This window comes from Gracilinanus agilis, chromosome 3, assembly GCF_016433145.1.
Source record: "Gracilinanus agilis isolate LMUSP501 chromosome 3, AgileGrace, whole genome shotgun sequence".
Taxonomy (NCBI): domain Eukaryota; kingdom Metazoa; phylum Chordata; class Mammalia; order Didelphimorphia; family Didelphidae; genus Gracilinanus; species Gracilinanus agilis.
In genome coordinates this window covers 303,091,550-303,106,251 of record NC_058132.1, presented here as the reverse complement: position 1 = coordinate 303,106,251, position 14,702 = coordinate 303,091,550, and the positions used below count along the sequence as shown (strand labels likewise).

The 14,702-nt window shown below is 31.8% G+C and overlaps 1 protein-coding gene across 1 annotated transcript in view; it reads right to left on the bottom strand.

Moving 5' to 3' along the window:
* The window catches only part of DPP10 (dipeptidyl peptidase like 10), a 963,744-nt gene that overhangs the window by 691,455 nt on the left and 257,587 nt on the right, over positions 1-14,702 (bottom strand). Inside the window, exon 3 of the mRNA XM_044669137.1 lies at positions 7,808-7,903. Coding sequence (XP_044525072.1) covers positions 7,808-7,903 — 96 coding nt within the window. The remainder of the gene's footprint in view (positions 1-7,807; positions 7,904-14,702) is intronic.

The following is a 14,702-nucleotide window of genomic DNA, read 5'->3' as shown; positions in this document are numbered from 1 at the left end:
TCATAATGCAATAAAAATAATTATTAGTAATAATACATGGAGAGTCAAACCAAAAACTAATTGGAAATTAAATAATATGATTCTCCAAAACCAGTTAAAGAAGAAATCATAGAAACAATCAATAATTTCATTGAAGAGAATGACAATGATGAGACTTCCTACCAAACTCTGTGGGATGCAACTAAGGCAGTACTCAGGGGGAAATTTGTATCCTTGAGTGCATGTATTAACAAATTAGGGAGGACAGAGATTAATGAATTGGGCATATAACTTAAAAAACTAGAAAGCAAACAAATTTAAAATCCCCAGATGAAAACTAAATTAGAAATACAAAAATAAATGGAGAAATTAATAAAATCAAAAGTAAAAGAACTATTGAATTAATAAATAAGACTTGAAGCTGGTATTTTGAAAAAAAACAGAAAAAGTAGACAAAGTACTGGTAAATCTAATAAAAATGGAAAGAAGAAAACCAAATTAACAGTATCTAAGATGAAAAGTGAGACCTCACCTCCAATGAAGAGGAAATTAAGGAAACCATTAAAAACTATTTTGCCCAATTATATGGCAATAAATATAACAATCTAGGTGATATGGATGAATATTTACAAAAATATAAATTGCCTACATTAACAGCAGAAGAAATAGAATACTTAAATAATCCAATATCAGAAAAAGAAATCAAACAAGCCATCAAAGAACTCCCTAAGAAAAAATCACCAGGGCCTGATGGATTCACAAGTGAATTCTATCAAAAATTTAAAGAACAACTAATCCCAATGCTATAGAAATTATTTGATATAATGAGCAAAGAAGGAGTCCCTACCAAATTCCTTTCATGACACAAATATGGAACTGATTCCAAAGCCAGGTAGGTCAAAAACAGAGAAAGAAAACTGCAGAACAATCTCCGTAATGAACATAGATAGAAAAATCTTAAATAGAATACTAGCGAAAAGACTCCAAAAAGTGATCAAGACGATTATCCACCATGATTCTGAGGCAATTATAACAGGAATGCAAGGATGGTTCAACATTAGGAAAGCCATCCACATAATTGACCATATCAACAAGCTAACAAACAAAAATCACATGATTATCTCAACAGATGCTGAAAAAGCCTTTGACAAAATACAGCACCCATTCCTTTTGAAATCACTAGAAAGTATAGGAATAGAAGGACCTTTCCTAAAAATAATAAACAGTATATATCTAAAACCAGCAACAAGCATCATATGCAATGGGGATAAATTAGAATCTTTCCCAATAAGATCAGGCATCAAACAAGGATGCCCAATTTCACCTCTATTATTTAAAATTGTACTAGAAACACTAGCAGTAGCAATTAGAGAAGAAAAATAAATTGAAGGTATTAAAATAGGCAGTGAGGAGATATCACTCTTTGCAGATGATATGATGGTCTACTTTTAAAAATCCTAGAGAATAAACTAAGAAGCTAGTAGAAATAATCAGCAACTTTAGCAAAGCTGTAGGGTACAAAATAAATGCACATAAATCATCAGCATTTCTATATATTTCCAACACATCACAGCAGCAAGAGGTAGAAAGAGAAACACTATTTAAAATCGCCCTAGACAACATAAAATACTTAGGAATCTATCTATCATAACAAACAAAGAAATTATATGAACACAGCTACAAAACACTTTCCAAACAATTAAAACTAGATCTAAACAACTGGAAAAACATTGATTGCTCATGGGTAGGATGAATTAACATAATAAAAATGACCATTCTACCCAAATTAATTTACTTATTTAGTGCCATACCTATCAAACTAACAAAAAACTTATTTAATGAATTTATAAAAAACTATAACAAAGTTCATTTGGAAGAACAAAAAGATCAAGAATATTAAAGGTAAATGATGAAAAAAAACGTGAAGGAAGGTGGCCTAGCAGTACCAGATATTAAACTATATTATAAAGCAGCGGTCATCAAAACAATATGGTACTGGCTAAGAGACAGAAGGGAAGCTTACTGGAATAGACTTGGGATAAGTGACATCAAGAAGACAGTGTATGATAAACCCAAAGAGCTCATCTTTTGGAACAAGAATCCCCTATTTGACACAAAACTGCTGGGAAAATTGGAAAACAATATGGGAGAGATTAGGTTTAGATCAACATCTCAAACACTGCATAAGATGAATTCAGAATTGGTGAATGATTTGAAATAAAGAGGGAAACTATAAATAAATTAACTGAACACAGAATATTATACTTGTCAGATCTCTGGGAAAGGAACAATTTTAAAACCAAGCAAGAATTAGAGAAAATTACAAAATATAAAATAAATAGTTTTGATCATATTAAATGAAAAAGCTTTTATACAAACAAAACAATGCAGCCAAATCAGAAGGGAAACAACAAATTGAGGAAAATCTTCATAACAAAAAACTGACAGGTGTCTAATTACTCAAATGTACAAGGAATTAGATCAATTGTATAAAAAATCAAGCCATTTCCCAATTGATAAATGGTCAAGGACATGAATAGGTAATTTTCAGATAAAGAGATCGAAAGTATCAATAAGCACATGAGAAAGTGTTCTAAATCTCTAATAATAAGAGAAATGCAAATCAAAACAACTCTGAGATATCACCTCACACCTAGCAGATTGACTAAAGTGAGAGAAGGGGAGTCTAATGAATGCTGGAGGGGATGTGGCAAAATTGGGACATTAATGCATTGCTGGTGGAATTTTGAACTTATCCAACCATTCTGGAAGGCAATTTGGATCTATACTCAAAGGGCTATAAAAGTATGCCTTCCCTTTGATCTAGCCATACCATTGTTGGGTTTGGACTCCAAAGAGATCATAGATAAACAGACTTGTACAAAAATATTTATAGCTGTGCTTTTTGTGGTGGCAAAAAGCTGGAAAATGAAGGTATGCCCTTTAATTGCGGAATGACTGAACAAATTGTGGTATATGTTGGTGATGGAATACTATTATGCTCAAAGGAATAATAAACTGGAGGAATTCCATGCTAACTGGAAAGACCTCCAGGAATTGATGCAGAGTGAATGGAGCAGAGCCAGAAGAATATTTTACACAGAGACTAATACATTGTGGTAAAATAGAATGTAATGCACTTCTGTACTAGCTGCAGTGCAATGATCCAGGACTATTCTGAGTGATTTATTGAAAATAACGCTACCCACTTTCAGAGGAGGAACTACAGGAGTAGAAACACAGAAGAAAAACAACTGCTTGAGCACATGGGTTTATGTGGACATCACTGGGGATGTAGACTTGAAATGACCTCACCAGTGCAACTATTAACAATTTGGAAATAGGTCTTGATTGATGACACATATTAAAACCAGTGGAAATGTACATTGGCTATGGGGGGAAAGGGGGGATGAGGTTGGGGGGTGAAGGGTAAAGTAAGAACATGAATCATGTAACCATGGATAACTTTTCTAAAAAATTTAATTTATTAAATTAAAACAAAAGAAATTAAATCTTTGTCAGAGCATTTTGTTATAAAAATGTTCTCCCAATTTTTTTTTTGCTTTCATTCTAATTTTGGTTGCATTGGTTTTGTTTGTATAAAAACATTTTTATTTGATATAATCAAAGTCATTCATTTTACATTTTGCAATGTTCTTCATCTCTTACTTGGTCTTAAATTCTTTCTTTTCCCATAGACCTTACAGGTGTACTGTTCTATATTCATCCAATTTATTTATGATTTCACTCTTTATGTTTAAGTCATTTATCCATTTTGAAAATATCTTTTATAGGGTATAAGATGTTGATCTAAACCTAATTTTTCTCATACTGCTTTCCAATTTTCCCAGCAGTTTTTCTCAAATAGTTAGTTCTTGTCCCAAAAGCTGGGGTCTTTGGGTTTTTTGAATATTAGCGTACTGAGGTATATTGTGTATTTTTTAAAATTAATATTTCTAAATAAAACTTATCTTTCTAACAAAGTGTCATTCTCATTCTACATTCCCTCTTTTTGACATTACTACAATTCATTATTTTTTTTCCTATTTGAAAACATTATTTTTAATTCTTTAAACCAGTTTCATGGAAAAGAGGAAAATGTATTAGACTCAAAGACAGGAAGGCCTGAGTAAAATCCCATTTACTTAGTAACTCTGACTCAGAGAAAGTCTGCTTCAGTTTCTTCAACTAAAAAAAATGTGAATTATAATAACTACTTCTAAGGGTTGGCAAAATCAAATTAGAAAATACTTGTAAAGAGTTTAAGACAGTTCCTGCCATATAGTTGGTGCCTAATAAATTGTTTCTTCCTTCATTTATTCCCTTTCTCACTTATCATATTTATTTAGAAAAATTCATTTTACTAAATTTCCATTTGATCTCATCCTTAAAGTCACAATTTGGAGTGACTTATAGGAAAAAACTACTGTTCCTTGTATATCACACTGAGCACAACTATTTCTCTAACAAAAAATGGAAATTTGGCCCCAAAGTTTATTTTTATCATATCTATATATAATGTATATAAATTAATTTTCATCATCATTGGGGGAACATATTTTAAATTTTCAAAACTCCAAAAAGTGTGTATACAGTTTTACATAAGTTTGGAGTAAATTCATTGAACATGATCACTTATGATATACAGAAATCATTCATTCATTATAGTTAATGAATAGTAAAGTTATTAATTATGTAATTATTATCTATGAAATTCACTTACAATTATACTTTTACATTCTGAGCAAAAAGGGATAATTTCAGTCTTTCAGAAGGAAGAAGAAGATTGAAGTTTATTTGTTTATATATTCAGTCTGAACCTGTTAATTCATTGGTGTAGAGAGCAGTCTTCATGATAATTCTGTTTAACAACAGCTATGTGGAATTGTTTTTCAAATTTTAGAGTTATCAATTTGCTGAGGAGAGTGAGGGGTAAAAAAAAAATTCCAGAGGCCCCATAGTATTTTCAGAGAGGATTTGAGCACAGGTCTTCCTGACAAAATACCACATTGTATCTATAAATTTATAAATGGGTATTCCATCCATCAATTCAAAGTATCATCCTTTTATATAGTATCTCATGATTTATTATGATAAATAATATAAGTCAGTGTTCACTCTCTTTGACAATGAACTTCTATGGATTCAGCCAGGATTGTTCTTAAAACATAGAAATATAGTCAGTCAGTGGACCCACATCAAAATTCCTTCCAACGTGGTAGGACTGACTAGAGTGTGATGTTCAGTCACAGGCATAACCTTTAAAATCCCATTATCACTCATAAAGTGAATATACTCAATAGCACTTTGAAAATAAATTGTTTTAAATAGTGTGGTACTGAACAAATAGACTTAAAAATTATCTGGATTAATTATCACTAGCAAATGCAATTACACAAACCAATACAAAGTTGACAATACAAAGTTAAAATGATAATTAATGTTGGATTAATTAGTGAAAGATGCAGAACTTAGTTTTGCTATGGGAGTACTTCAAGAGGAATTACTTCTTATCATTAATAATTCAGGCTCATCTTTCCAACCCAAGGAAAGTAAGTATAATTTTCAAAAGAATGAGAATCCTAATATTTTACTATGTTTCTTCAGATAATTTAAAAAGCAATTTCTTGGTCAATAATCAAAAGTTTGATTTTAATGTCACTAAGTTTAAAAATTTCAAATTCATAGAAAAATAAACATCATCATGTTTATTTCTCCACTCATTATATTTATCTTATGTATTGCTACTTCCTGCACTTATTATGTTTCTATTAGGTATTGCTACCTGACTAAGACAATGAATTGTGTCTTGCTACCTAGTGTACAACTCTTTCATATCACTGAGTAAAAAAAAAATTGGAATTTTTAAACATATATTAAAACACAGCAAAAACTTAAGTCAATTGTACTACTTATAGTGCCAAATACTTGGGGCTACAAAATCAAAACTTCAAATATATCTGGGAGCACAGAATCCTCAAAACAATATTCAGTCCAAGGAGCTCAGTTGAATGGAAAATATATTTACATCTTCTTTTTGTCTTTTGTAGGCAAGATTTCACATATAAGATTCACTGAAAACTAGAGTGAATAAAAAAGTAGTTTTGTACAGTATGCTAAGGTTTTCCACCCTCAACTGAACAAAAGAAAAACCTCCTTGGTATAGCTGTTATATTTTTCCTCAAAAAGAAAGTGGTTTCAGGTAAATAACAGTGACTTAGAAAATTGTAGCAATTCATCAGCAAATAGGTGTGTGTGTGTGTGTGTGTGTGTGTGTGTGTGTGTGTGTGTGTGTGTGTGTGATATTTGTGCTTCATGTTAATAACTAGTAATATCATGTATCTCTCTCGATGTTTTAGTCAGTTTTTTAACAGAAATATAAAGTCCAATAAAGAAGACACCTATGTTTAGATAAAAATCTAGAAACAAAAAAGAAATGCATTTGCTGCCAATTCCAATACTTCTGTGAAGGTACAAATGTAAGGATGGATAAGGGAATGTCTTCTTTCTAAATTTTTTTATGCATACTATATCTAATGATTTTTCTCTAGAGATGCCACCAATCTTTGCACCTAGGGATCAAAATTATCTTATCTTTCCTTTCCCCCATTTCCCCTAAGAGGAAAATGTGACAAAAATCAGGGCAAAGAAATAAAATCAAATGTATTTACAAAGTGCATATTAAATATCAGAAATCAGAAATTCATATTAAACACACATGATTAAAACAGTGTACTTTTCTGGAGATTCAAAGATCCTGCTTTTATTCAATTTTCATACTGGATTGGTTTTATCATTGATAAGTTGTCAGAAGAATGTAAAGGAAAACCTAGATAATGACTGACAATTGTTGCATAACTATTTTATTTTTATTTTTATATACTCATTTTCCTATAGGGTCCCACTGATATTGATGTTAGGGGGAGAAAAAACACACTGTATTTATTTTAATTCAAAAAATTTTTGTGTAAGACTCATAAGTATTTTGCATATAATGAATATTATTTTATGAGCATAAAATTATTGAATCCTACTTTTAGAACTGCTACATATTTGACCAAGTATATTCTTGATTATTTATAAACAATATGTCATTTGGAGGATAATGCAAGAAATTATCATATTTTGGAAAGACAAGTAAATACCACTCAAGATACAGACATTTCCCCCAATTTCTCATCTGCTATAGCTGAATTGTCATAAATTCTTTCTTCCACTACCACCGTATAGACAGGGGGAAATATGTTCTACTACCACTCAAATATATTTGTGGTTTTCATTCATCAAAATACATTGAAGTATAATGACCATTAACTTGAAGAAAAGCACTTTTCAAGGGAACTCAAGGGAAATCTTAGGATGATCCCGTTTTTATGTAAAAGTGTTATATTTTAATAATTTCCCCCATAATGCCAAACAATTATGTTTTCAGATAAAAATCTTAATGGATTACACAATTATTGTAAATATAGATAGATGTATCCCAATCATAACATTAAAACTGAAGAGTCCATATGTGTATAACATATATGTTATCATATCCAAAATAATCCACAGTAATCATATAACATATTCAAACTAATCCACACCTGGCTGCCTCAGAGACTCTTCAGATAAATCTATGTAGCTTAACATGCTCTTAGTATTTTATTTAAGCAAGTATGTTCCCCTTCCAACCCTAGCAGTATAAATATTAAAGGAAGTAAAAATTAAAGGATATTCATCAACTCATATTTTCCTTGTCTCCTACCTTTGTTAAACAGAGGACACAATTCTATTGTTAATCATCACAATCATAATATTGGTAACCTTAAAATCATAAACCTACCATTGATCCATCTGGCCTCTGGATTATGAACCAAAAACTCTTTCCTGAAGAGATCTTCTAAAGACAATCTGGTTTCTGATGAATTTGTAACTTCATCTAAAATAAAGAGGAGGGAATTTTTTTAGACGTATAAGCTCTTCTCAATAGTGAAAATTTAAAATGATTTTTTCATTTATAAGATACAATATTTTAGGTGAAAATTATTGTAAGCAGTCAAATAGAATTGTCTTAATGTCACCTCAAACTTCAGCATTTCCTATTAATCTATATTTTATGTCAGAATGCTTTATATTTTGTTTTTTAACTATGAGCCTTCTTTATATTTAGAATTTAATCCATCCTCTTGAAATGGATCATGAACCCATGAATTTGAATTTAAACTAATTAAAATGACTACATTGTAATGTTAGTAGATTTAATTCCAATATAATATAATGAAAGTATAAAAGTTGCAATTGTCTTTGAGTGAAGTTCATATGTCTACTGGGAAGTAAAATAAAGGAGTAAGTCATAGAATATTGGTTCTCAAAAGAAAATATAAAAAAACTTGAAGAATGATCAAATTTAGGATGTCTTAATTTGGTACACACTGCCTTTTAAAATAACTTCATTTCCTGTATGTCACAAAGAATCTGTTTACCTTGCTATATTCTAGACCCACTAAAAATAAATTCATGGTATTACAGAAAATATTTAATTGTTTTTTAAAGAAAGTCTACTACATTTAGAGTCAATGGGATTTCAGTATAAAATTCTGAACCTGATACTTGCCACATATGTAATTTTAGTTGTCTTAGACATTCCATCAGTTGCATGTTTGCAAAATGAGGGAGTTGTATTAGATGGCTTTAAATGTCCCTATCAGTTTTAAATATATGATCCAATGACATATTGAAAAATTGAATTAAAATTTCATGCATGGTCTTTAGGAATTTATTTTAAGTTGGCCTTTAGTAACATAAACTTGTGTGAATACAGCTAACTTTGAATCATTCCTCTGATATATAGCAATTGTTTAAATCTGGGTAAGTGACTTAACCTCTCAGTGTTGTAGTGATCACCAGAAGGTGCCAGTCTAAATTGTAGAGGAAATTCTTTAACATATGTTGAGGAAGCTGAAATTAAAAAGAATCAAAGGTAGAAGAAGACACAACATTTGATTTGCAATCAAATCCAAGACCTAGAAACTGACAATAAAGTGTATGAACTTGGGATCTTTAGGGTAAAGGAAGGAATAGAGGCGAAGCAGGTATTAGGAGGAGGAATAAAAGGGAGTGACTAAGTTTAGGGAAGGAGTGGAAAAGGGGTATTTGGATGGTAAGTGTATAGGGGAGGTATTCAGGAGAGGCAGCTTAACAGACTAGACTAGAGGCTAGAGACAGAAGACTCTGGGGAAATAGGCTGAACCCTTCCAGGCAGGAAAGGTACTTCTACGGACACAAGGAATAGGGCCAGTCAGCAATGGTTTAAATCTGACTTGAGGGCTTTCTTGTCAGTTTGTCAAATCCTCAAAGGAGGAGTTGCAGGGCTCCTCCCTGTCACTGAAACAGATGAGGATCCAGGAGGAAGTCTCTGGCAATGACTTCCTCCCAAGATGGATAGCTCCAGTTTCTTCAGGAAGTAAAAGAGAATAATTCCTTCCCCTTCAACCCTTGCCTAATTCTTCAACACAATGATTCACCAAAGGGTTTGATTAAGTAACAAGGGGGTTTGTTGAAAATTCAGGGTTGGTCTGAAGGAGAGAGGGGTTTAGGGTTTCTGACAACTGCTATGGAGAAACTCAAGATGAGGAGGGTCACAGGAATGGGTTAAACTGAGAGAGAACCTACTCTCTCAGCCAGGGAAGATTTGGTTGCCTTTAAAGTAGAGGGTATACTAAATCAATAAAGCAAGGGATAGTTTGATTCAAGAATGTCCCACTTGCCTATAAGGAAAACTAACCCACAAAATCTAAAGCCACCCTTCCTGCCAGAGCCCACAGGAAAAAAAACAGGAAAGGTAACGGGGGAATGGTATAGAGAAGGTCAGAGAGAGGTCCAGAGAAATTAGCTAAGTTAAAATTATCCACAGACAAGGCACAGGCCAAAAGCAAATCCGAAAGCCAAAGGCAGAGCTCCAGTTGGTCCTGCCACTCTCCTCAAGCCTCAGGGACCAACTGACTGATTCTAAGGTTTAACTGCCAGAAGTTTTCAGTTAACTTTTGCAAGGGCAAAAGCCTTTATTGCATCTTTGCATTACACAATATACCCAAAGATCCCAACTTTTGGGACAAGAACCCACTGTTTGACAAAAATTACTGGGAAAATTGGAAAATAGTATGGACAGATTAGGACTAGCTCAACATCTCACACTCTATACTAAGATAAATTCATGATGTGTAAATGAATTAAATATAAAAAAGGAAACTATAAGTAAATTAGGTGAAGATAAAATAGTGTACCTGCCAGATTTAATGGAAAGGAAATAATTTAAGACCAAGAAAGAGAGAGAATATGACAGAATATAAAATTAATAATTTTGATTACACTAAATTAAAAAGGTTTTGTACAAAATAAACCAATGCAACCAAAATTAGAAGGGAAACAACAATTGGGAAAAAATATTTATAACAAAAACCTCTGACAAAGGTCTAATTTCTCAAATCTATTAGGATTTAAATTAATTATACAAAAAGTCAAACAATTCCCAAATGGTAAATGGGCAAAGGATGTGAATGGCAGTTTTCAGATAAAGAAATCAAAACTATCAATTAGCACATGAAAAAGTCTTCTAAATGTCTTATAATTAGAGAAATGGAGTTCAAAACAACTCTGAGTTACCACCTCATTCTTAGAAGATTGAATAATATGACAGCAAGGAACGTAATAAATGTTGGAGAGGATGTGGCAAAATTGGAATACTTATGCATTGCTGGTAGAGTTGTGAACTCATCCAACCATTCTGGAAGGAAATTTGGAATTATTCCTAAAGGGTCTTAAATGAGTGCCTACCCATAGATTCAGCCATACCACAGCTGAGTTTGTACCCCAAAGAGATAATAAGTAAAAATTTGTATAAAAATATTTATAGGCACACTCTGTGGTGGCAAAAAATTTGGAAAATAAGGGGATAGCCTTCTATTGGGGAATGGCAATGAACTAGAAGAATTCCATGTGAAATGGAATGACCTACAGGAATTGATGCCAAGCAAAAGAAGCAGAACCAGGAGAATGTGTACACAGAGATCAAAACATTGTGGCACAACTGACGGTAATGGATTTCTCTACTAGCAGTGATGCAATGATCCAGGACAATTCTGACGGACTTATGAGAAAGAACACTATCCACATCCAGAGAAAGAGCTGTGGGAGTAGAAACAAAGAAGAAAAACATTTCCTTTATCACATAATTCAATGGGGATGTGATCAGTGATGTGATCAGGGATCTAAATAATTACTTTATTTCAAATATTATTAATATGGAAATAGGTCTTTATCAATGATACATGTAAAATACAGTTGAATTGCTCATTGGGTATGGGAGGGGTAGGTAAGAGGGGAGAGAAAGAATATGAATCATGTAATCAAGGAGAAATATTCTAAATTAATTAATTAATTAAATACTTTTTAAAAAGGAACCTAAAGAGAGATACTATTCATTTCCCTTTTACACTTGATATTCCCAAAACAAAGTAAATTTCATATACTTTTCATAAGACCAACTATTCATATTTGTTAGTCAAAAAACATTAATCTTTATAGTATTTTTATATTTTACGCATATATAATTTTTCCTCATCTCAAATTCGAAGAGGTAGTTGTTATTACATAGTTTTCAAAACAGACCTACTCAATTATGAGAATATATACATATATGTGTGTGATGCAATTAAATAACTAATATATTCATATAATTAAGTATATTTTCATATGTATTAGATAATACTGATATACTTTGGTATATAATATGTACTTTCTTTTTCCCAACATCATAATTTTCATTTTATTTTCCAAAGTTATGTCCTGGATTCCACTTGATTTACTGGTTCTAATGGAAACCTAGCTCTTTTTTGTTTGTTTCTAATATATATGGAGAGACTCAGCCTTACCCTGGCTTATATTTATTCATTAGTATTCCTATGTAAAGCATCCTCCTACTTGTATTATCTAAGCTTTTCAAATGATCAAGATTATTACCTATTTTCATTCAGTGTTTTAAGATGCTAACCATCTTTCTCACTTTGATCTCATTATCAAATCTAATGACCATGCTTTATATTTCATTCTGTCTCATGCATTGTAATTCATTTACATCTCTCCATATAGAGCTCTAAAATAAATGTCATACAAAGCTAAACAGACATTCTCAGAAATGGTCTCATCCATTCTGAAATTTGAAGTCTCCCCAAAAAAGGGATCACTAGAGTAAGTCATTCAGCAAGAGTTTACAAAGAACCTACAATGCAGAATATTATATACAGCTGGTATCGTATGGAGTTATAAAGGGCAAGAAGACATAGTATATCCTGACAAGTTTTATAATATAATTGGAAGGGGTGGTTGGGTGACTCAGTGGATTGATAGCCAGGCCTAGAGATGGGAGGTCCTAAATACAAATCTTGTCTTAGATACTTACTACCTGTGTGGCCCTGGGAAAATCACTTAACACCCATTGCTTAGTCCTTACCACTCTTCTGATTTGGAATCAATATATAGTATTGTTTATAAAATGGAAGGTAAAGGTTTTTTAAAAAGAATATAATGGGAAAAACAGACATCACAAATATGTATGTCTTCAAAACAAATAAGCACAATCATATATACCAACTTCCATGTACAGATACTTACATAAGCATTAGGTACAAAATGAGAGGAAAAAGATGAGGGAAGTGAGATGACCGAAATGAGTCAGACTAGGAAACTGAGTTGTAAACCTTGCAAAAGTGGATTTGTAAGTGACCTTGTTCTACTAAATTAAGAGAGATATCAATGATGCTCAATAATCACAGAGGATGGGTGTAAAAATCTCTTTCTTAAGGTAGAAAGTCAAAACTTTTAGCCAAATTTAGAGAAATTAAAAATTTAGGCTTGAAAGTTGGAAGTTTGTCATAAAATCATAATAATTTAGACACATAATGTGCATTTGAGGTCTAAGAATATAACACCACATTAATAAAGGAGCATTGATGTTGCAGTTGTACTTCACCACAATTTGATGAAACTCATTTTCACTTATATTCAATAAATATAGAAGACAAGAAAATACCCAGGACATTGGTCCTTTTCAGAAACATAGGAAAAACAAAAGCAGCCCACAATACAGGCAATTAAACAAAAAGGAATATGATTCATATTTTAGTACGTTCAATAGTTAAAATGTTATTTTGGTTGGACTTGTGATTTCATTGGTAGAGTGAAGTGACAATGAGGAATTTACATTTTCCAACGGAGATAAGCACAACTTAATTTACTACTACAGCGATGTCTGAGAAAGAAGCTGAATTTACCCAGAGTCAAATAGACAATAGGAGTCAGAGGGAGAATTTGAAACTATATCTTCTTTATTTCAAGGTCAGCTCTCCATCTAATATGTCTTGTTCTCTCTCTTTCTTTTAATAAATTGGAGTAAACTCTGACTCTATAAATTCCTAGTTCTTCCCTTTTGAGGTCAAGGCAATAAATCTAATTTTTTAATACAGTCATTCATATAGCTATCAAATCTTCCTCATATTATAAGTTGTCCTTTCCCTAAATTAAATAGGCCCACTTTTTAACCAAATATGTATATTTGGTTAAATATATACTTAATATATTTATCTGTATTGTATTATATAAGTTAAATATATATATATATATTTATATATATGATGGTAGGTATGTAGTATAGGGAATTTAGATGGTACACTAAATGGAGAGCTAGTTAGAGTTTGGAATACTCATCATCCTGAATTCAAATCTCCTTCAGGTAGCTGTATGACCCTGGGCAAATTACTGGCCTTCTTTGGCTCAGAGTTCATCATCAGTAAAATGAGAAAGAGAAGGAAATAGCAAACCACTCCAGTATCTTTGCCAAGAAAATCCCAAATGGGATCACAAAAGAGTAAGATAAAACTGGAACAACTCAATAAAACCAAACTCTTTTGCTTTATTATTTGTCAGACAATAAAAATTGAACTTACAATTCATATTTAGTCTGACATTCTTTATTGTAAATAATAATTTTGCTAATCCAGTTTAAAAACCATTTTTTCCCATATTTGTCTTTTAAGGGGAAAGGATCTACTTGTACAAAAATATTTATAGTAGCTCTTTTTGTACTGGCAAAGAATTGGAAATTTAGGGGATGTCTATCAGTTGGGACTGTCTGAAAATTTTGTGGTACATGTTGGTGAAAGAATATGATTGTACTATAAGAAATTATAAGCAATATGATTTTAGAAAAAGCCGGATAGATCTTCACAAACTGATGCTGAGTGAAATAAGAAGAACTGGAAGAACATTGTACACAATAACAGCAATATCAGATGATGATTATCTGTGAAAACTTCAGCAATCTAGGACAATCCTGAAGGACTTATAATGGGAATACTTTCCACATCCAGTGAACAAACTGTTGGAATCCTCTTTCACAACAGTGTATGCATATTTTTATTTGGGGTTTTTTGTTATATATGAGTTTGCTTTCACAACAGTGGCCAATATGGAATTGTGTTTTGCATGACAATACAAATACAACTTAAAAAGAATATATAACAATGAAAAAAATCCCCCTTTTAAAAGGAATATATTTTCAGGGAATTGCCTTTATAGTCATATATCTCACATTTTTATTCTGAAGAAATTTGACATAGAATATTATTAAGAACAAGAACAACAATTACAATAACTAAATTATGAAACTACATTTGTATTTATAA